General features: G+C 38.0%; 2 protein-coding genes across 2 annotated transcripts in view; one reads left to right on the forward strand and one right to left on the reverse strand.

Moving 5' to 3' along the window:
- Window positions 1–216: 216 nt before the first annotated feature.
- C5H4orf46 (chromosome 5 C4orf46 homolog) lies at window positions 217–1,739 on the forward strand. Its single transcript, XM_086612200.1, has 2 exons — window positions 217–402; window positions 516–1,739. Exons 1-2 carry the CDS (start codon window positions 241–243, stop codon window positions 669–671), a joined length of 318 nt encoding a protein of 105 aa, XP_086468326.1. The 5' UTR covers window positions 217–240; the 3' UTR covers window positions 672–1,739.
- Window positions 1,740–3,537: 1,798 nt separating this feature from the next.
- RXFP1 (relaxin family peptide receptor 1) overlaps window positions 3,538–23,109 on the reverse strand; it is a 36,264-nt gene continuing 16,692 nt past the window's right edge. The window contains 19 exon segments of the mRNA XM_086612495.1: window positions 3,538–3,839; window positions 5,708–5,926; window positions 6,429–6,839; window positions 8,113–8,342; window positions 8,572–8,643; window positions 11,091–11,162; window positions 13,147–13,218; window positions 13,980–14,051; window positions 15,022–15,093; window positions 15,376–15,450; window positions 16,218–16,289; window positions 17,094–17,151; window positions 17,154–17,164; window positions 18,217–18,288; window positions 19,902–19,973; window positions 21,173–21,278; window positions 22,134–22,194; window positions 22,196–22,219; window positions 22,221–22,240. Coding sequence (XP_086468621.1) covers window positions 3,538–3,839; window positions 5,708–5,926; window positions 6,429–6,839; window positions 8,113–8,342; window positions 8,572–8,643; window positions 11,091–11,162; window positions 13,147–13,218; window positions 13,980–14,051; window positions 15,022–15,093; window positions 15,376–15,450; window positions 16,218–16,289; window positions 17,094–17,151; window positions 17,154–17,164; window positions 18,217–18,288; window positions 19,902–19,973; window positions 21,173–21,278; window positions 22,134–22,194; window positions 22,196–22,219; window positions 22,221–22,240 — 2,093 coding nt within the window.

Raw genomic sequence — 23,109 nt, forward strand, 5'->3', positions numbered from 1 at the left:
TCGAAGCCCCTGCGGCGCGGGTGCTTCAGGCGGGACCGCGGACCAGCTGCTGCCGCGAGGCACTGCGGCGGGAAAGACTACCGCTCCCGGCATGCAGCGCGGCGCTCGCCGCGCCAACCTGCGCTCCGGGCTGGAGCTGCCTCACCAGTGCATGCCGGGATGCCGGCGGCGGAGCTTGGGCGGGAGGCGGGGCGGGGCGGGAGGCGGGGCGGGGGGCGGGGCCGAGGCGCGGAGCGGGACATGGCCGAGGCGGGACCGCTGCCGTCTGCGGCGGGGTCCGAGGGGTCGCCTGGCGTTGGGCCTCGGAGGACCCGCGGCGGGAGCGAGGGGTCGCGACCACCGGCGCTGCCCGCCGGCGATACGCGGGAGCTGCTGGAGGAGGTGGAGATGCAGATCGGCGACGTGAGTGCTGGCGCGGTGGGTGGGCGGGCAGGCGGCGGGAGTCCCGTCACAGAGGGCGCCCGGTGGGGCCGGGCGGGCGTCGGCGACCCTCGACCCTTCTGCTTTTCGTTCAGGCTGCTTTCTCGCTGGCGAAGATCCTGGAGGCGACGTCGGCCGTGTCGGCTCAGGTGGAGGAGCTTGCCACCAAGTGCTCGGAGAACGCCCGGTTCCTCAGAACATGGCGGGACCTGCTGAGGGAGGGCTACGAGTCCCTGAAGCCCAGCGGCTGACCCTGCCCCCGCCGCGGCTCCGCGCTGAGCTGCCCGCTGCTGTCGGACTGGAACGAGGGTTTTCTTAAAGCGACCTTTTTTAGGGAGTTCACGTGGATTTTTGTTTTGCCTCAGCAGCTCCCTGTGAGCCCAGAGTTCTTTCAGCAATACTTGATGACTTGTATGGATGTTGTGTGTGAGTCACTGAGTAAAATAACTTTGTTTAGGGAATCAGTTTTGACTTTTGGACTCTTGCGTTGCAGCTCAAGCGATCTCATACATGAAATACTCTCCCTTGTCTTTTTTTTGCTAATGTGGTGGATGCAAAGTTCGTATGTGTGGTATGTTCAGAACTCATTAGTGGTGAGGAAGTGGTGTCCTGCGAGGAGGTGTTGCCAGCCCTCCTTTTTAAGAGCTGTCACCAGTGGAAACCCTGCCAACTCCAGAGAAACTTGCTGAACTAACTTCAGTTTTTCTCTATGCACACTTCTTTGTGCTGAGGATGGGATCATATGGCAAGTTGTGGCTTATTTATGAGCTCTAGATAAGCCACATATCCTAAACTGTACTATTTTTAGCAGTATTGCAATATGTTTCTTTAAAGCTGCAGATTTTTAGCAAGATGGTTGATTACTGCAAGCAATTTTACGCTTATCTTTTGCTGTAATAAAGTGCCTTATGATGGACCATATATCTCTGCATGGTAGAAGTTTAGCAGCATTGTTTACTGAAAGGATAGATTATTTCAAACAATAAGTAAAATCTTCCATCGGTTAGAAAAGAATCTGTGAAATGTGTTCACCCATCTCTTGGGAAGCACGTTAAAGCTTTTTCAGTTTTTGGTCCTTTTTTATGTCTTGCCTTAAGCAGTGATTAGTTAGTTAGCCTAGAGCTTACAGTTAACAGAACCTTTTGGTCTGAAAGATCTCTAGTCTGTAATAAATACCTGTACTGAAACTCCGCTACCTTTACCAGAGCAATGTGAAAAAAGTAATGCTGAAAGGCAACGGGAGGCTGCAGGAAAGCATGGTTGTACTATGGTTTATTAGCTAGCTAGCCTTATTTTTACTGGTAGAAGAACTTTTAAAAAGACAAACTGTAGTTTTCTTACCAAAACAATAAAGTTGTTACAAAAAATTTTGATATAATGGGTATTCTTATGTGACTCGTAGAAGCAAAGATGACCTTGAATATGTCCGTGATCAACTTAAGTGAAAGACAGAAGTAATGATAAGGACAGACATTGTTGCATTTCTCATCAAAAGTAGTTACAGTCATTGAGAATCTGGCTTGGCCCCTCAGAGTACACAAATTCTATTAAACTGACTTCTAACTGCCCCAGTTAAAGGCAGTCCACGTGGCAGGACTTCACTTGGCTGCTTTTAACCCCACAACCCAAAATGTTGTTAAGTAACTTGGAAAAGAAGTTGTTTTGTTCAGCAGATATCTTTTATTTGAATAAAACGTACAGTAGTGGAAACAAGATGCTTAACAATCTTCAATTTCAAGATAATCCAAAGTTCTGTAAACAGTTGAAGTGTGAGTCACACTTTTTTTAATTCTACTTCTTACGCTGTTAAGAAGTTAAGTGCAAAATTGGAAGTATCTTTTAACTTCACTTTAAAAAGCTTCAAATCATCGGTGCAAAAGAAGCATTTCTTTTGCCTTCGTGGGCTTCTAGGCCATCAGACTGTGAGTACGGTACTGAAAGAACTAGGCAAGTCGTAGTAATTCATAATGGAAAAGTTGCTCTTCTTTAAGTGTACACAGAGGAACTGCCTCTAAAAGATTGTTTCATGTGGGATAAATCTGGTTTTTTTTTACCCTTGTAATGCTGGGAAGTAAAATAATGCCCCAGGAAGTGCTGAATGGCTGTACTCTTTAAATAATTTTAACCATAATGCATCCAATCAGATGCACAAGGTGATCAAAACGTGGATGTCGTTGCACCTATTATGTCTTCTATTTCTCTGTCTCCCGTTATTCCAGGTACAAGATTGACATCTTAAGACTGAAATTTGCTGAAGTCTGCAAGCTGTGGGGAGCTACTGGTGGTAGCCCATTAAGAAACCGTGAGCAAAAGAGCAGCATTCAGATGTTAAGATGCTCAGTCCGGTGTTTCCGGGGAAGGATTCTCTTCTGAAGGGGAAAACCTCCACCAGCAATAGCTGGGGGACACTCAGTTGACAAAAAACCTTTTCTTTTTTTTCCTTCCTCACAGTTCTGGTTCTGCCTGAATTAGAACAATCATTGCAATTTCAGGATTTTCTTTGCATGAGTTAAACGGTTTGTAAATTTTTAAAAGGAATAAAATTTTCACTTGTTTGGCTTTGACAAATGTAATAAACTGGTCTAATTATGAAATTTAAATATTTTTCTTAGGGCTGTCGCTCCCTAAAGCTTTTAAGAGCTGACGCAGCCTAAATAGAGCCAGTCAGAAATTTTGGGGTCTTAAAAATATTCAGCTGTTGAAATGAAGAATTAAAAAAAAAAAAAGTTAAATGACGATAACCTTCTATAACCTTTTTTTTTCTTCTCAAAGATAGATAATTTTGAAACATCCTGCTTTCAGAGTGAGATGTTTTAAATGACAATTCATTTTTTTCCCCCACTCCTGGCTTCTGGGAGGAGAAAACCAAACAACCGACTTCTCATTCCGCTCTAGGATGAGTTGTCAAAACGTCAGGTCCTGTAGCGAGATGGTGAAACTATTGTTGTGTCAGTTCTACCTGCAGACAGACACACCGCTTCCGCTTCTTGCTGCCTTGGTTCCCTGAACCCAGGTGTCACACCTCCCTCATCTTTCCTCGTTGCTGCAAAGCAGTAAGCCCGCTGATGGGAAGCTCACAGTGCAGACATCACCGTGAAGATTCAAAAATGTATTTATTTACGTGTATGAATTTAGTCTTGTTGACTGTGTCGTCACTGAAGCATCAGAGGAGTCTGTACAAAGCACAGGCTTTGTTAACTTTGGCGGCATTTCATGCATTGGCCACATCTCCACCCAAATGAACGACGGACCATATGTTTTCTGGCTGCCTTTACCTCTTTTGGATCTTCTCTGTCTGTAGTTATACCAAACCTGATGAATCATTTCTTTGAAAGGTCGTGTAGTCAAAGTGTAGAGAAGAGGATTCAGAGCACTGTTTATTGGCAGTATAAAAATCACCACCCAGGAAGTTATGGTACCTTAGGGAGGGAAAAAGAAAAGCAGCCATAATATGCATTCCAGCATTTGTACCTGTTAATCGATGTGAGCACTGGATGCCCATGCAGCACGGCTTCCTGGTGAGACGGGTGGTCATGCACTCCTAGGCTGAATCCGTGTCACAACAGGTACTTTTTCTTTTCACTGTTACACTTGCACTGCCCTTTTACATCCCTCTATTTCCAGGAATCCCTGCAAAACTTGACATTTTTTACTCTCCCAGGAGTTCCATTTCGCCCTCTTGCTTTTCTGTACCATAGCTCCCTATTTTCCCTGGTACACTTCTTGTTCTGGCTGAGCCTCGTTTTCTTGCCTCTAAACTTTCTGTCTCTGCTTTGCTCCCTGTCTCTTCCTGCCATCTCTGTTCCCCATCCTCTTCCCGTGACTAGTGACATCCGATCCTAACAATGTCCCTGATCTCATCCTTACCTTTGGGAGATACGTCAGCTTGTTACCTGACGGGCAGGTGGAGAAGGGACAGGATTAAAGTGCTGAAAGATGTTACTGAGCCCACTCCGTTGCATTGTTTGATTTCTAAAACAATTATGGAACTGTTCCAAGCGGTACAAAAAGCTTAATTCCCTCTCCATTTCCCCCCCTCTCTGGCTTTACGACTTTGTTGCAATATCAATATATTCCTGTTGATGCCCATAACATTGTCTACAGCTTTGGAAACAAGTAGATGCTTAGTTCAAAAGCTGTCATAGTGTATCCCCAAAGAAAAAGAAATGTTATCAAGTGGGGTTTAAAACTTCTGTGGACTTAGACAACTCTCTGTGATGTCTTTAATTTTATTAAATGAATAATTGCTGTTTAATCTGGTTTATCTAATGCAGAACTTTCATTTGCCGAACCCAAGATCGTCCTGCCGTTCAGCAAGATTTCTTCAAGATTTCTTGACTCAGATTACATCTGCTTCTAGTTTTCACAATATTTTCTTTAAAATTTCTCGGGTGGTTTGATAACTTCATGAAGAAGCATTTTAGAAGATTTAAAATAACTGAAAATATTTGGCATAACCAGCGTAACTTTCAGATATTTGAAAGGCAATTCAAAACTTTGAAAAGGTAACTCCTAACACTCCTGGTGTCTGCACATAAGACAAAATCCTCTGAGCTAAAATGTTTTCTCGCCAATGTAGTATTGCAAAAGGTATCTGTGGGTTGAGTCTGAATCCGCTACTGCTGATACTGTTCATGTTCACCTGTTCTTTCTAACAGGGTTTACAAGCCCTGCATAAAGAGGCTATTTTTTTCTGGCATGTACTGGCATTGCAAAGAGAAAGAAAAAAATCAGCTGCAATTTTTATTCTTTTAGGTTATGCTATTTTTACATGGGAATATATTCACAGAGTAAGAAGATAAGCAGAGCTTTATATAACTTAACGTTTTGAAATATAAGTACCATTTTGTAAAAGAAAGAAATTTTCAGGATAACAATTGTATTGTCAAATCAAGATAGGAAACACTATGTTGTCCTGAGCTGTATTTAGGCAACAGAACCAGCAAAAGCCATAAGATGAGAAGAGCCAATGCAATTCAGCCTTGGATTTCAAATGCATTTTGTACATTTTATAGATATTCGATGAAGATGGATGTGAACGATTTGAATTTCAGGGTTTTTTTTTGACTGACTCAAAGGTGACTAATCTTTGATGATTATAGTAATATAGTTCAATGCAGTAGTAAAACTATACAGTTAATTATATTGTATGTACATATATAGAGATATATAAGTTCATTAGAGTAATATGGTTCCACCTATTCAATTCTTTCTCTTGTAAAGTAGAAGCAACACTCTTCATACAGATACAGTCGAAACAGCCTCACAAAAAAATGAAAGGACATACCTGGTATTTCTACTTGAAGTAAAGAAAGGAGTTTCAAAATAAAAATGGGTATCCAACATAGTGCATCAGTAAACACAATGAAGAAAAAACGTTTAGCAAGGATCATCTCTTTTTTAATATGATTCCGAATTTCAGTAGCCGTAATAGCTGTTTGGTGAACACTGTAGAACATACTCCCGTAGGAAAACACAATGATGATAAAAGCTGCCAAGTTTACACCTGTTTAAGAAGTTAAAATTAGTTATAATTTCCACATCACCTGTCTGCACAGGCTGGGCAGTAAAGAAAAATGTTTCATCTAAACTGCTAGTGCCATAGAATGAAGCGGCCGGAAGATCTGAGTCTGTCTTCACCTGAACACTGAATTTTCACCTCTCCTCAGGTATTTATTTCGTTCATCGTCGCCTGATAAATGACTGCCATCTGATCCAAACTACGTAGTTCTCCTCTGGTCTTATCGTTGCTCTACTTCCCTGACAAAATCTGTTCATTCAGGAACTTAATGGTCATTAATTTCTTTCTACTTTCTCAGCCCTTCATGCATTTTAAGATATGTAAGTATCTACCTAATACAGTGGAACATTTAGGCTGGAAAAAGTCTTTAAGTGCTTATGGAGCATCTAAATATGGGATGTGAACATCACGGCAAAGCTACCTTATTTGTTTGAAAATTAAGTGTGTATGCAGCACTAATCTTATATAAAGAAGAAACGCAACTTACCTAGAAAAATGACAACAGAATAAATCTGACTTCCTGAACTTTCTGATTGTTCTGAGTGAAGGGGAAAACAGACGCCATTGGTGCCGTAGTAGTTCCTGAAAAACTCCTTGTTGCTCAGTGGGATAAAAGCAACAGCAAACCCAATTATCCAGATAAGAACCAAAATGGAAATAGTCCTGCGTTTTCTGGGCTTCAAACACCTAAAAGGATAAACTATGCAGATGTATTTTTCCAGAGTCAGGTAAGTCAACAGTAAGACTGACACCTCTGTAGACAGAATAGCCAGCGATCCCACCAGTTGGCAATGGATACTGTCCATCCACAACTGAGCGTGCTTGTTGTATTCTCCGCGATATTTAAGATCAAACGCTCCAATCACAAATAAATATATTCCCATCAGACAGTCAGCACCTGTGGGCACAGTGCTTAACATCATTATTTACACATCTGAATTTCCCATTCTCTGTGTATATGTATATTGGAAAACAGACATACACACATTGTATGAGTACGTATTTATAAGTCAGCTAATAGATAGATATAAAATCAATATAATAGTTGGAATGCTACTGTGAATTACAATTAAGGTAGTATAATTCACTTCTACTCCTCTTTTTTTTTGTTTTTCTTGTTTTAATTCTGATTTGAACTGACAGTCTATGTTTCATACTTGTTTCCAACTTGATTTTTTGAAGCTCAGATAAAATTGGTTTGCGAGTAGAAAAAGATACGACTTCATTTATAGAAATATTCTTGTGACCCTTTTTTATTACATCATATTCCTTTTGATACTGACGTTTGGCTTAAGATAATTTGCTTTGAGTAGGGCATCTCTGCTGGATTCGAAGTTTAGTTTTGGTTTGTCCACCTTGTGCTAGTTCAAAACTGATGTGCACAGTCTTCTGAGACTAGTAGGGGAAGAGGAGCTGTCAACATAGAGCTGAAGGCTTCTCAGGTATTTTGGTATTTAGATATTCTCAGGTATTCAGAAGGTTTGCATAGTGTTCAGATTGTTCCCATGGAAACAACTAAGTTTCAAAATCACTGACATGCATTTAGGAACATTGCAATCGTTTTGTACGCTTGACAATTAACTTTCAAAATGCAAGTAATTGTATTTGTGAAATACTTACAGACTCCCCTGTACTGAGACAAGGTGCTCAAGATTGTAGTGACTACTGCTAGACAGTTTGTCCATAAACTTGTCTTGCTTTTAGGACTAAAATAAATCCCCCTAACTCTTAATGTTGGGGAGCTAGGAGTGATTGATTTTCTGTATTTACATAAGTAACCTTTTGCTCGTGTGAAAAATAGAATAATTATCTTGAACACAATATTTACACGCGCAAATCGCTATTTGTTCAAAAATGCATAGTAAAATCTAGATTTATGAGCCTTTGAAAAATTTGGAATTTTATTTCTGCTTGCTGAAGAAAGCGGTAATTTGTCACAATACCCGCGGCATTAAAATCAAACATGAAACTTTTGGAATTTATCAGCTGCCAAAGGCAATGTTTAACGAGACCTCCTGGTGCATAAGGTACAGCATTTTGTATTGTCAGTCACAACAGCATGAAAGTTCAGTTAATCCAATGCTGGAAATATGTCACTATAATAAAATAAATATATGTGCTATGAGCAGACTAAAACAATGGGTTTTTACTTCTATGCGTGGAATACTCACAGCAGAGAGACATTATTGAGATGGCATGGAGCTTATTCTCTGATCTGATGTAAGGCCTCATACAGATGACAAAAATATTTCCAAAGCAGGTGATGGCAGATACAACCCAGACAAACACTCTCTGTATGATGCTAGCTAAAAGATTCTCAAGCGATGAAATCCCATCAGTATTGGGCTTACAGCTGCGCACATGAGGGGCATATCCACAGTACTGGAATTTCTTAAAATATCTGTTTGTGAGAAAGAAAAACAGGAGATGGTTCTAGTTCAGTCATCAGAATATCAAAACTCTCTAGTAACTTCTCAGAAAACATACTCTGCAAGAAAAATTAATTAAAAACTGTCGAAATTTGACAACTGCTCATATGCTGCTTTTCATACACTTCTGTATTCAATTATCCAGTATTTTGTAAAATGTAAAATTCAGACCAAAGAAGGAAACTGGAATAATCTACTTACATGTGGGAAAGATTTCTAAGGGGTCTGAACATTCTCCTCTGGATGTTTGCAATTTCAATGCCCTCCAAGCTGCTGTAAACAATATACTCTCAATAAAAGGCAATAGAAACTCAATAGTAAAAGAACAAACTTTATGAGTGTTTAATTGTGTTCCTATGATTATATGCAACTAGAGACAAACTTTAATTACATCTAACCTGTCATCCCTTTGAAACTTGACAGAAAGTCTGCTAAAAGCTGAAGAGGAATAAAATGAATTGCAGTTAATTCTAATAAACTCACTGTTCTTCCAAAATCATGAAGGTGGCTCTTTTACTGCTCTCAGCAGTGCCATCTCCGATTATTACATTGCCCTTCCAAAGTATTGTTCTACTGATGTGCTTTCATCATCTCTGGGAAAACAATAGCTTGATCCAATATTACTATTTTACATATCTCTTCTGGTTTTTATCCTAGGGAGGGCTGTATTAGATAAACCACTGCAAGAATTCAATCTTCATTGTGTCAAGAGCAGCAGGAAGCTGGGACACAGAACATGGCATGTAAGGGAGAATGCTGGCTTTCTTGTGACACACAGACAGGATTTCTTACTTTATTTTATTTTTTTAATATATTGAAAATGGCACTATTATTTCCCCTGCAGTGCTAGATCAGTAAAGTGTAACTACATAAGCTGTTTTTTCAGAACTTCAGTTTCTGCAATCTGCTAGTCCACCCCATCCATCAGTTTGATGTGCAACGTGTCTTCAAAATCACAACCGATCAGAGGTCTTTGGTTCTTTTTTTTGGGGGAGACTCATCTGAATTCAATGTTCAAGGCTCTGCACGCAATATTCCCATGAGTTCTGAGCACATTTAGGCAAAAGTGGAGGAAGGCACCAGCCTTGCTGGCTAGTTGCTTTGGGCTAGTGGGCAGTTTTGCTAGGAGACAAGAAAAAAGCCCCCAATATGGAAGTGTGTTAGTTTTATTTAGGAACTGCAATGAATCTTAGGGTGTGCTTTCCCCAGCTATTCTTACTATTTCAAACTATCAAAAAGGCAAGTGGTGTTCTACAAACTGCTGTAACATACAGTTTCTTATAGATCTATCTCAAGATTTAATAACTTTCTTAACTTCAAAAGAAGGAAGGTCATGGTCACTGAATTGCTTGACTTCTTTGGTGTTAAATAATGGATAAAGGATATGCTGTAGCCTGACTGTTAGGGAGGTAATTAATTATTCTTTTCCAAGCTCTGCTGCTTATTTTCATGAAACTTGTACAGATTTAGTATTTTCAGATTGTTAGCCATTTACCAAATTTAGTTGAATTTGGCCACTGGATTCCAAATCACTGTGAGGAAGCTGGACTGATCAACAAGGGCATGTGCACTGCTGGCTACAGCTCAGACGTCAAATCATCAACTCCTGTTACACTCCTATCCAAGGAAACATCTCTTTTTGGATCTCCACAACCGTTTTTAGTAGAGCCTGTGGCAATAGGATAAGGGGTAATGGTTTTAGAATAAAAGAGGGTAGATTTAGTCTAGATTCAGGGAATAAATATTTTATGATGAGGGGGGTGAAACACTGGAACAGGTTGCCAAGAGAGGTGGTAGATGCCCCATCCCTGGAAACATTCAGGGTCAAGTTGGACAGGGTTCTGAGCAACCTGATGTAGTTGAAGATGTCCCTGCTCATTCCAGGGGAGTTGGACTAGATGGCCTTTAAAGGTCCCTTCCAACCCAAACTGTTCTATGATTCTAAGGTTTTGAAATGATGACTGGCAAGAACCAATGCTGTGCTCTACCAAGTTGGTTATTGCACATGTGCAGTGGCATGTGAAGATGTACTTAAATCTACTGCATGATAATTTCAGATTTGCAAGATTGTCACTGCACTATCGCACAGTTTTAGGAAGAGTTCTGCTGGCAGAATTCAAGTTAGAGCTGCTGTGTTAGTGCACCCACAAAAACTGCCCCTAAACTCTTAAAAAAAATTTGTGAAACTCCCATCTCCCTCTGACAAGACAGCTGAATTGTACCTGGTTTATATTGTTCTTCTCATAGTGTTGGCAGTAGATTCTGTAAGGATGGGAATATGTCCCCAAACTTGTACATATACCAAATCTCTTTTTTGTTCCTGTCTTTACATACCCTTATGGTACCTGCCCATGGCGTTAATAGCCCCAACTGAACCTTGCATGACCCTTAAGCCCTGCAAACAAACTGTGCAAGGCCAAACGAGAGTTGCATTAATCTTATTCTGTAATAGCAGAAAAGGCAATGTCCTTCTCTAAGCTGATTTTACGATCTCTTTTTGTTGGAAAAATTTCCATTATGAAACTGGTATTTTCAAGAAGGAAAGCTTGAGTATTGCTAGTCATTATTTTCACGGCTTAAATTGTTGAGGATCATCAACATAACTATAAACTATTTCAAGGGCGATTTCTTACAAAACGTATTCTGGATCATGTCCTTCTGAAGCACGTGTGCATAATCACAAAGAAAATATAGCTAAAATATAAAAACTTGATACTTACAGGGATTTGAGTTTAATTAGAAAATCAAACTGGTCTATTTGTATTTTCTTGATGGGGTTGTGAGAAAGGTTCCTGTAAATACAACATAGACATAAGTAACTTTGTGCATCTTCCTTAAAAAGATGTTGTAAAAAGTCAAACTGCATAACCCATTTGCTTTTCCAGTCCTGTAGGAAGGACTTGTACAATTGGCAGTTCCAACTGCAAACAGTAGCATTCATTTAGAGTTATTCAGCTTGTTAAGCCAGTGGAAAGAGTAGTCGGATGCTTCACAGGCATGCTATTGCCATGTGTACACACACACACACGTGCAACTGCCTTGCCCAACCTGATGCTTAAAGGTTTCAGCTATAGAAATATCTAGTTATTAAACTTTCCGGACTTGTCTTTCAAGTAAAAGAACCTAGCTGAATTGCTTTCATTTTGAAATAAATTACTATTGATTTTGCTAGTTGCTAAAATTTATTTTTTCATAATCATTCATGTGAGTTCAAGAGATAGAGGGAGTGGAATATAAAAGTAGACATTATCATTAGATGCCACCACTGTGCAAGAGTGCTTTTCTAGATGCATTCCCTTTTTCTTCTCCCTATAACTTTTCCTTGTGTTTTCCTTTTGATATTGTAACTAAAATGGGCACACTCAATAAATGCAGCTTTACACACTTGTTTCCTGCAGTGTATTGTGATGGATCCCAAGGATGCTGGAAAAGCATATAAAGAAATTATTCCACATACCACCTCCTCTCCACTGTAGGGATCTTACATTTTGTGACTAGTGCCTCTTTCAGATTATGTAAGAAAGACTGGGACTTTCCTACAGCAGCGTTTGAGAATTTGCCTATATATGTGTCATGGGAAAAAGAGACACTGTCTTTCTGGTTTTGCAATACATCATGCTTTTTTGGAACTCTTTCAGAGGACAAAAGTTGTTGCAAACAAAGTATCTATATGATGGTCTTACATGTTTATGATCTATTTTTAGAACCAAATCCTGGTATCACATTCAGCATTCCCATCAAATTATTCATTTCTCAAGCTATAGCTAGCATAGCTCATTTTGTGTCTACTAGCAAGATCTAGAAAAAGATAGATGATCTGGTTTTGGATGGGACGGTGTTAATTTTCTTTTTAGTAGCTAGAAGAGCTCTGTGTTTTGGATTTCATATCGGATTTGTTACAAAAAAATGTTGCTAGTGCACTGATGTTTATAGTTGGCACTGAGACATCAAGGACTTTTCAGCTTCCCATGTTTTGCCAGTGTGCAGGAGCACAACAGGCTGGGGGGAAGCATGGCCAGGACAAAGGGTCCACAACTCCTGGCTTATGATATGGTCTTAGACTTAAGATTGACACCTAAATTGACCAATGGAATATTCCATATCATGCAACATCATGCCCAGTATATAGATGAAGGTTGGCTGGGAAGTCTGGGGGGCGTGCTCTCTCTCCCTCTCTCTCTCCCCCCTCACCCCTGGATCTCTCTTTGGGGCTCTCGCTCTTCCAGGATTGTGATTTCAGGACTTCTCTGTTTCAGGATTGCTTGCTGGGAGGGTTGGGCGTTGGTCAGTGAGTGGCAAGCAATTGCACTGTGCATCACTTGTTTGTATATATTAATTTTTATATATTATCATTTAATTATTATTTTAATCATTATTACTTCTAATTTTATTTTATTTCAATTATTAAATTGTTTTTATCTCAACTCACAAATCTCCTTTTTTTTTTTCCCTTGGATTCTCTTCCCCATTCCCCAAGGGTGGGGGAGGGTGAGCGAGCAGCTGTGTGGCACTCAGTTACTGATTGGGGTTAAACCATGACAGTAGAAGTTGAACTTGTTGTCTTTTGAGACATGAAAATACACATCTTTTACGAAACTATTCCTGGCAACATGTTATGTAGAGTTACTTTTGGGATAAGAACTTTTTAGGCAGAGCTTAAATGAGGCATACAAACAAGGGTGCTCTTTCCATTCCCAGCATTCACGACTGAAAGCATCATATCAAATGAGTAATATACAGTTATATATAATAAAAATAATAATCAAGAATCCTTACAGTTGTGAAAGCTCCTTTAGATCCTTAAAAATATATGGAGGAAGTGATTCAATCTTGTTGCTAGCCAAATCTCTGCAGAAACAGCCACAGGTAGGATACAATAAGTTCTTGCTAGGCTCAGTAATTTTACTGAACAGTTTTGCAGTTTCAAGACACACAGTTTTATTCTGTTTGCCAAACAGGATATTATGTATAATATAGGTTATCAGAAACTTGGACTATGAAAGGATGCTGTTAAAACAAGTTGGGAAACTAGATCCATCAGATCTAGTCAGTTCAGATAAGCAATTAGGTACATAATTTATTATTATTTTAGGTACAACAAAAAGAAAGTAAATTACCCTTAACTTGGGTTGTAGGAGCTTGGAAATAAGTTAAATATATTGTTTCCTGATGGGAATTATTTCCCATGGGTTAACTAGCACATCTTTCCCTTAGTTCTCTCTGCCTTGCTCCTCATTTTCACAAAATATAAATCCTAGGAACTGTGGATAGGGGAGTAAAGGTCTCAGTCTGATTGAAACTGGCAAACTGTTCTAAAAGACACTGTAGACTGTGGTGACGTAGGATCAATTAATATTCTGTTCAGGTAACATAATGATCTTGTGTGCAAAACCTCTAATATTATTGATACAGACTATGTATTTTATCGCCTGTTAAATATATAGAAAGAAACCTGAGGATTGGTGCTAACTTCAAAGCATGTTACATGAAATAGAATTTATGATAAATGATATTTATGATAAATTATGATAAATTTATGATAAATGATATTTGCAATATAAATTATAAAACTTTATGACTTGTACAAGTAAGAGAAAAAATCTACTCACAATTCATCTAACAACTGGAGAGAAGAAAAGCTGTTTTCATTTAAAGAGCTGATTTTATTTCGTCTCATCACCCTGAAAGAGTAAAACAAACTTATGTTGCTGCTTCTTGACATCTATTTGGTTTTGGAGAAAGCTTTTTATAAACTTTAAAAATTCTGTCTTCTCTGCATCTTCAAATATTTGTCCAATTCAGTTAACAAGCTAATTGTATCTAGAAGCTCACCATTTGGTAAATAACATTTGTTCCCTATACAGACATGTATTCGTGCATATGTATATATGTGTGTGTATATATGTATATGATATATATATACACACACCCCCCACAGGAGGCTGGAATAAATTGACTGAGGGCAGGAGGAAGATTAAGTGGACTGGAAGGCTTGTGACCTAATTGCATCTCAGGCACAGACCCGTGGCTGTGCAACTTTTCCTTCACTCATATTTCATCTGCCACTGAGTTTGCTCCTTAAATGAACAACCTGGATTTTAAAAGCAAAGAGAAAGCCACGAATATGGGTACTGCACAAGAGTTAAAATTTGAAAGTGACAGGTACCATGTAGCCTACTAATCTATGACAAAGTAGAAAGGATTTTCTGAAGATGATTACATCATTACTGAAGAAACTTTGGGGAAAATTCTAAAATTGATGAGCCAGCCAACTAACCAGCCAATCAAACTCTTGAAAACAAAGAAACAAGCTATGCATTTTGTATGTTTGCTGCTTTTTATTACGAGATTTTTGCTTCCTTTTTGCTTCCTTCCAAGTAAAAAGGTAAGAAAGAAATTTCTATATGTCAATATCAGTCAAAATCACTTCAGCGAAATGTAGTTGTGTATATCAATACCAAACTTTGCTATAAATGTAAGCAGTAGTTATTCCATATGGCACTCGTTTAAACCTAAACATTTTAATTTAATATCTTTGAGATCTAAATAACCATGATACACAGGAAACTTTCGTATTAGCGATAATGAATCACTTGACTGTTCAGCATAAGCGTATTTCACTCTGGCTAACTAGCATATCCTATTACTTACAGTACAGTTAGAGTGTTGCAGGAGATGAAAGTGACATTTCTTACATGATGGATATGGTTGCCTTCAAGATCTCTGGGATATAAAAACAAAACATCAATCACTGAAAATAAATTCAGGTAGTTATTCTAAGGTAGTTAAAGAAAAACACTACTGGAACTTCATGACTACACAGAAGAGAGTGGGAACCAGACATATAATATTTCTACACACTTGATTGATGACTTCAGGTCATCAACCCTGCAGTGACCCAGCAGGCACTTTGCAAGGTTCAGCGTCCCATTAGAAAAAGTGGTACAGAAATGTCATACGAAGACAATAAAATAATATTTTTCTAGTGAAATAAGGTAGACTTACAGCCAGTTTAGTCTTGGCATATATTGGCACAGAGGTTTATCAGGCAAACGAGAAAGAGAATTATTCATCATCTCTCTGGAAAAAAGAGAAATAGTATAGCTGGCTATATTTGCCAAAAATTACATTTTAGAAAAATATCACGCCTCATGCTTGTACTTTTGAAAAAAAGACAATCAAAGCTTGATTAGTTTCTCATAATCTTGAAGGTAGTATTATTTTTCTTAAACTTCCACATATTTTCCCCGTGGCATTCTGTGGAGTGGTATTTTATTCTTAACTTGTTAATTATCAGATAAAGGAAAGGTGTTCACTGCTATTAAAATAAAACACAGCAAGTCAATACAAATATTTAGCTATTGGGTCGTAATATGGAACTTCTATGGGTGATGGAGGAAGTGGGATATGGAGAGAGGTTTCCCTCCAGGCTGCAGGGGAAGAGTATCCCTCATTTTTGAGACTGGACAGAATCTCAGGGAGGGAGGCTGGGCCACTGCTGGGGGCAGGAGCTTTGGGACCTGTACTGCGGCTTTGAGTGACAGCTGGCACCCATTGCTGTAGCACCTCCTTACCCTCTCAGTGGCATTATCTTTTTTTCCATTTTTCCACATTGTCTTTTTACCATTTTTCCAACCCATCTCCCTATACTTTTCCAGACACCGCATGTCCGCTGCTGCCAAAATCCTCCTACTCCAGACAATTTACCTGGGAGTAAGAAAAGCCACAGGTGTGCTGCCATTACTCCAGGGTGAGCAAGCACAGGCTTTATAAAAGGTTTTTGTATATATCTGCCATTTCTGTTCTGTTCTTTTAGATAACACTTTTGATTTTTATTCCATACTTACAGGAGAATAAGTGATTTGAGTCCGTAAAATGTTAATGGAGAGATCCGATTTATCTTATTATTTTCAATTATCCTGTAAATTAGAGCAAATCATGTGTCAGACTGATAATTGACTGCAGCCTAAAATTGAACAGATGACAAAAAGTAACATACTTAGAAGTGGGTTTCTTCAAATGTCCATTTAAACTACTTAAAAAATTAATGCACTACTCCTTAGTAGGTCAGAGTATTCATTGAATTAATTTCCTTTCAGAATAATTTAATTAAAAACCCCTCAAAACTTAGAGAAAGTAATTACTTTCAACTTAGAAAAAAGTGTTTTCCTGTGAGTTTGTAAAGTTCTTTGATCAAAATGCTTTGAATGGATTCTCTGTGAAAACAAAGCAGCACCACATAACAGTGTTCCATGGCAATCCAACAGTTCCAAACACACAGAAAAACGCTAAGCATGTTATTATTTGCTTATTTTTAATAACTTATTGAGTCAAAGTAGTATTTCATTTTCATCTGCCTGAAAAGCAGTAATAAACCAGTATTTCAGATTATGACAGTCATTTTGTCTGAGATATTTTAGGCATTATTTACAGGGAAAGATCTGCCCCAAAAATTATCTTTCTACTTTTTGTATGGTATCTGAGTCATTTCATGCATTCATTTGTAACAAGCAATTCCTAATAAACATTATTTAGTATTGTAAAAGTCATCAGCCATTGGAGCCATTAAGGCCCAGGAACTAATTTCTGCTCTCACCAAAGTCAGTTGGATTTTTTACCTTGCACAATGTAACATGCACAAATGAAAGCAATCCAAATACTTCTTTGTCTTGCTTTAGTTATTCCTTGAGAAAATAAACATGCAAATGAGGAAAACAACATACAGCCATTCAAGTCTGTGGAGATCTGCAAAGACGCCAGGCTTCAAACTGGTTATCTTGTGTTACTCAGGTATCTAAAACAAGACCAACCAAAGATAAATTAATGGAATGATTAATTAGCATCAGATGATTAAAATTAATTTTAAGATTTTTTTTCTTTGATAGTTTATCAGAATATCACTAAAATTATTCATATTTATCATTTTTGATTATTGTATTTTTCATGCCTTTCTTTGAGAGCAAGGTGGGAATCTCTCTAGTGAGGACTTTCAGAGCAATTATGTAGAACGTTTTGTCTTATCTATAAGAAAACACAGCAAGCTAAATATTTTCACTGTGTCATATTTTAGGCCGTTCCCACTTTCCTTCTGTGGAGTGATTCTTTCCATGAATATTCCTAGGATCCTATTCAGTCTTTGCTAAGGATGTCAGTCATAAATGTAGATACCAGAATCATGGAAAAAGAAAGGCTGAGAAATGAAGGAGGAGAGGTATATAATGGTCTAGGAAGGTAATAACAGCAGCTATAATAACAAATAATCAACACACTTCTATGACGGAAAAATAAGAGGTACGACATTTTAAAATTTTCCTTTTAAAAACGTTGCAGAAAAAAAAACCCTGAAAGAAAAAATGCAATTTATGTCATCTCTTTCACTGAGCATTTCCCTTACAAGTTAGAAGAACCTTTGAAAAAGCTGCTGAAAATAAAGAAAAAAAAGTGTTCTTTTCATTAGCAATACTGGCTACTTTGGTTTGCTTCTGTAGATCAAAATACAAAGTTAAAGAGTTTTCGCTCATCACAAGCACTCGCTTTTGTTTTACTCCTTTTTCATTCTCTCCAACTTTCTGCAAGGGAACTACTGTACTGTCTCCTTCTTCCATTCTGAGAGTTTGGGGAACAGGAATGAAGTATGAAGCCCACTTCTATTTTCAAAGTATTGTCCTGTCAGATAAACTTGCACAGATAACTCTTAACCTAACTTTGCTTTCTCAATCCAATCGTTGAGTTAAAGATATGGACCATTTTGCAGCTTCCTAATATTGAATCAAATGTGAGAGAGCCATCCATAATGACTCTCAGAGTCGCTGCTTTTTACTTCAATATTCGAAAAGCAATACTTACAGTTTTGTCAAGTTGTATAAACCTTTGAAAGCGCGTTCAGATACAGCTCTGATTCTGTTATTCTGAAGATAGCTAAGAAGATATAAACCCGAAAACGATTAATTCTCTAAGCATGCAAAGTTAAAGCAAGCAGAAATAACCCATTAAATATATCAACTAAACCGAATGCGCATGTGATACTTGAAAAGAAGCTGCCAAACTTGTTACACCATAAATTTGACAGTAACCATTTCAGAGCTATAACTGGAAAGACTGCAAAGGCGTTTTAAAAGAAATACCTTCCCTCATCCCAGCAGAATTATGAAATCCATTTAAGGAGACGCTTGGTTTGCCTGAGATGAACAACGAAGTGGTAGTTTGCGATCTCCTGCTTTAGGTCCTAACCTCACAGTTCTCACCTATGTGACCTGATCTTTATGTTTATCCAGAACCCTCCTACAAGCAAAATTTTGCATGGCAAACGTAAAATTAAAATGCATTTTTGAATTTTCTGTTTAAAGTATCAGACAATTTTCAAAATGCTGCGGTTTTAGCATAGTATAATAAAAATGTAAAACAAATCTTACTAATCTTCTGCAAACTAAAGTATACTTACGTTTTCTTTGTTTTTCTTTATTTATTTTGATGAAATAATGAATTCAAATATTATCATTGCAAACATTAAATAATTTTCAAATAATTTTAAGCATTATAGTGTTATTCTCTGAGTAATATTTAAACAGCAATCCTTTCACTTAAATTACGTTAATAAAGCATCCGGACACATTCAGTAAGAAATCTGACATCGGCTTTTACAAATGGGTTCCTATCAAACTCTGTTCAAGAGATTTCTGAAAATGTACAGTTATCGATCAGAAAGGTGTGAAATTCATATTAAAAACACCTGTTTTGTACAGATAGATATGGATGTATTTCTTTTAACAAAAACGTATCTTTCAGGACTTTAAAGTCATAAATGGCACTTAGCCTTGTGAACACCAGATGGTGCTGCAGTACAGCACAGTTTCCATAAAGCTCTCACTCCATTAAGTTTTCTAGGAATGTTAAATGCCCTGAATTGGTGACGTAGGAGCCCTGCTCTAGACTTTTGCTTTTAATTCTTAATTTCACTAATTCTATATAAAGAAAACTTGTTAAAGGCTATGATTTTTGAATAACATATATGTCACACTCATAAAACACAACGCGTTACTGTGTTGCCATAACAATTTGACTAGTTGGGGCATTATCAAATTGGTACCAGACATAACTTAGAGTAAAACCAAGTGCCATGTGAGTGAGCTTCCTATGACGATGGGAAGTTTAAGTTTCCAAACTTTTGCTTTGCAGAATAAATGGACTGAGTTACTTTAATTTCTTCTGGCATATTACTATTCATTAGAAATATTAACTTCCTTAAGACGCGATGAAAGTTAGGCATTTTTCCGGTATACAATAATTAACATAAAATCATTAAATATACAGAAATCATAGTTTTTCAAAAAAAGAGAGATGTTGAATCAAGCTATCTGAGCCAAACAGGTTGCACAATTAGTTGAGGTACTGAAGGGTAAGACAAAACAGAATTTTGAGTATAAAATGAGAGTTGTCACTTGGATGTTAAGCTCTGTGTGTGTGTATGTGAGAGGAAGAAGATGAATATTTAAGGCACTAAATAGATATTTTAAGTTGAAGCACTCCCTTACAGATTTTTAAGGTCTTGATATTTCTTGAAAATGTCAGCAGAAAGTTTCCTTAGCAGATTCCTCTGAAGAGACCTGTAGGAAGGAATGCACACAGTGAAACTACTCTCCCAGGTTCCTACAGTGCTGCCACTTCTGTTTTTCAGTAAGAGCAGCTTTCATGCTGCTAAATAATAAAAGCAACATTAAACCATCTGAATATGCTAGCTCTGTTAGTCTGAGTCAGAAACTGACAAAATAATAGTTAAATCTAAGAGTTAAAAAGATTTGAATATAAACTAAACCACAGATTTATTTCAAACTTCAAATGCATATAGAGCTTAGTTCCCAGTGCATGTGTCCCTATGTCCCCATCTCCACTGGGCTCCAACTCAAGTGTCCTGTCAAGAAGAAAAGTCATTCAGGGCATGGTTGGATTAGAAAAATTCTAGCCTGAGAGCCAGCTAAACCAATTCACTGCTTTTTCTAAAGCTAGAACTGGGTTTATTTTTGACCCTGAGCCAACAGCCAGTTTAAATATATATTTGACATTCCATGTCAATCTTTATTCTGTATTTGAACACGGACCCAACAAGGAGAACCTCAGCCACAGGTGAGCCCAAACTGGTACCGAACAGAAAGAGTCGTACCCTTGCTCTACAGGGAAGACCCTCAGGTGAGGACAAGTGATGCTGCCCTCTGCTCATCACACAGAAAACAGCCTCTCAAACAGTGATGTGCAAACTAAGAGCAGTATCAACCATTCCCTGATCTCTTCAAAAAGTTTGGCTTACATATATGTATCTGTATGATGACCCAGCCCAGAATAAATAATTTTAAATAATGGTGCATTCAGAGACATGAAATGAGAACTAAAAAGATTTGCTCAAGCAGGTAGTTCCACTGCGTTCAAGGTTACTGACTTTATTGGCAGGAATATAAACTAGGAATATTGGCAGAATCATAAAATAATAAAAAGGTCCTAATCATTGTGTCTTAAATGGAAACTTTTCTTTCAAAGATTTCTTTAGATTTCTTGAAACTATTGTTAGCCTAAACCACTGTTACAAACATGAAATGATCACTTCACACAGTTTTTTTAGTTTCTTTGTCTCCTTTTATGCAAGGAAAATCTGTACTTAAAACATTAAAGGGCTTGTCAACAGAGATACTCTATGCTTTCACAAGCACCAGCTGAGCCAACTGGTCGTAATTACAAGGCTATAGTGAAAAAAGTTGCAGGATTGATTGTCAAACCTGAACAGAGCAAGAGACCACTTTTCTGCTCTACTTACATTATGGTTATGTTTGAAGAGACTGAGGGGACTGCACGCAATTTGGCAGCATCGCAGAAGACCTCCAGCCTTTGGCAGGTGCACTCTGCTGGCACAGCACCAGCCACTGAGCGAGAACAAGACGTCGTGGCAAAAGGTGGGAGGGGTGGTGTGATGGCCCGTGGAGAAAAGAAATACAGTGTAAAAGAACAATGAGCACAAAGACAGACATACCAGGTTGTGTTAAACAGAAATCAAGACACACTTTTTTATGTAATTGATTTATACCTGGGAAGACCCTAACAGTAAATATAAAGAGGCACAAAAAATTGTTACCTCCCGACCTCGTGAAAGAGCTTGTAAAACTTCTTGAGCTTTAGGCTTCATATACAGGAATCTGGCATGGTAGCCATTTTTCAGATTCTTTGTGGCTCTTATCTAGATTATTCAGTCCTCTTATATTTACTAGAGTAAGCATAATTCTGTCCGGGTGAAAATGGGATGAAAATGGGTAAGGAAGTCTTTACTCCCTTTCCCTCCCTGTCTCTGTGCTTTAAGTTCGTGCTCATAGTAGACAGCAGAGTCAGAAAATCTGTACAAAGGGATGAATGCCCACAGAAATGAAGGAGATCTGCAAGAATCAATTGACATACCAAGAAGTGAATTTGGAGGAATGTTGCCTTCTTTTCACTCCAAAAGATGCTTGTTTCATGGCCTTTCCAGATGTATTAATATAATATAGTATTATATATGTGTATATTGCCCTCCTAATTGGCATGTTTGACATTTCTCTTACAGATAATTGGTCACTCTTAATGGAACTGAAATTAGCTCCAATGCATTTGTTTGTCTGAGACATTAGTTCTATTTCACTATAAACGAAACTGCACTATATTTCTCTTTCTGATAAGCATATTTGCTATGTATTTCTTTCTAGGAATCATCAGTAATAATCACACAAATGATATCCTTAACTACTTACAGCACTCAGGTGTCTTTGTCTGAAATGCATACAGAGATTTCAGTTTATTGTATTTGTCCTTTTGTATAATGTTTATCAAATTGCAGGGGACCATCCATTGTTGTCTTCTGATAAAAAAAAAAAAAATAGAAGACACATTAGAACAGAAATTTAGTTGCATCATTTTTTTTGCCTCATTTTTTATCTCAATAACATGATTTTTCCAGAGCATTTCATAGACCGTTAGGTGGCCTTATCTTTATATAGCTGCCTAATCACAGGCATGTACAGAAATTATGAGTTACATAGTAGGAACAGCTTGTACCTTCAAAACCAACATTTTCTGTGACAGTTGCACTGAAAAAGTATAATCTTCCACTTCAGAACTTTATGTTTGCATAGGAGTCTAAAACTGAGAGGCAACCATATTTTCCTACCTCCTTAAACATGCAGATTTGTCAATGTCCAGGAAAGCTCAAATGATTACTATAACTCCAACTACTTCTTTCAGAGGGCTGTCTCACACTATTACAGTCTATAAGATTTTTCCTGAAAATCTAGATGAAAGCCAAATGAACACTGCTTTTCAAGAGAAATGGTGATATATTGTAACATATTCAAGTCAGTATGATTAAGTTAAGCTTAATATGCATCTTCTTAAACAAAGCATTATTCCACATTACCAGTTTGGTCACTGCACATAGATGAACTGTAACAGTGGCTTATGGCCATAAAGGTGAAAATCAAAGAGCAGATCTTTGGGTTCCCTTCCCACAAGTGCGGTTTTCCAGATACAGTGGTGCTGGAAATAAATACAGACCTATTTCTTGGAAGTCTGTTGTAAACCTGACATTTGTAAATTAACTGACCGGGTAACCACTTCCAAAACAGGGCACAAATACACACCAGAAAAAAAAAAAAACACAACAAAAGAACTTGCCTTTAAAAGCTGCGAACCAATTTTAGTTTTATTAATTTGAGTCTAACCTCTCTTCAG

This window comes from Tauraco erythrolophus, chromosome 5, assembly GCF_009769465.1.
Source record: "Tauraco erythrolophus isolate bTauEry1 chromosome 5, bTauEry1.pri, whole genome shotgun sequence".
NCBI classification, from domain to species: Eukaryota; Metazoa; Chordata; class Aves; order Musophagiformes; family Musophagidae; genus Tauraco; species Tauraco erythrolophus.

What these genes read in the sequence shown, in the direction of transcription:
- C5H4orf46 (XM_086612200.1), top strand. Translation starts at nt 241, where the DNA reads ATGGCCGAGGCGGGACCGCTGCCGTCTGCGGCGGGGTCCGAGGGGTCG. An exon ending in TGGAGATGCAGATCGGCGAC is followed by an intron (nt 403 to 515) that starts GTGAGTGCTGGC and finishes CTTTTCGTTCAG; the next exon opens with GCTGCTTTCTCGCTGGCGAA.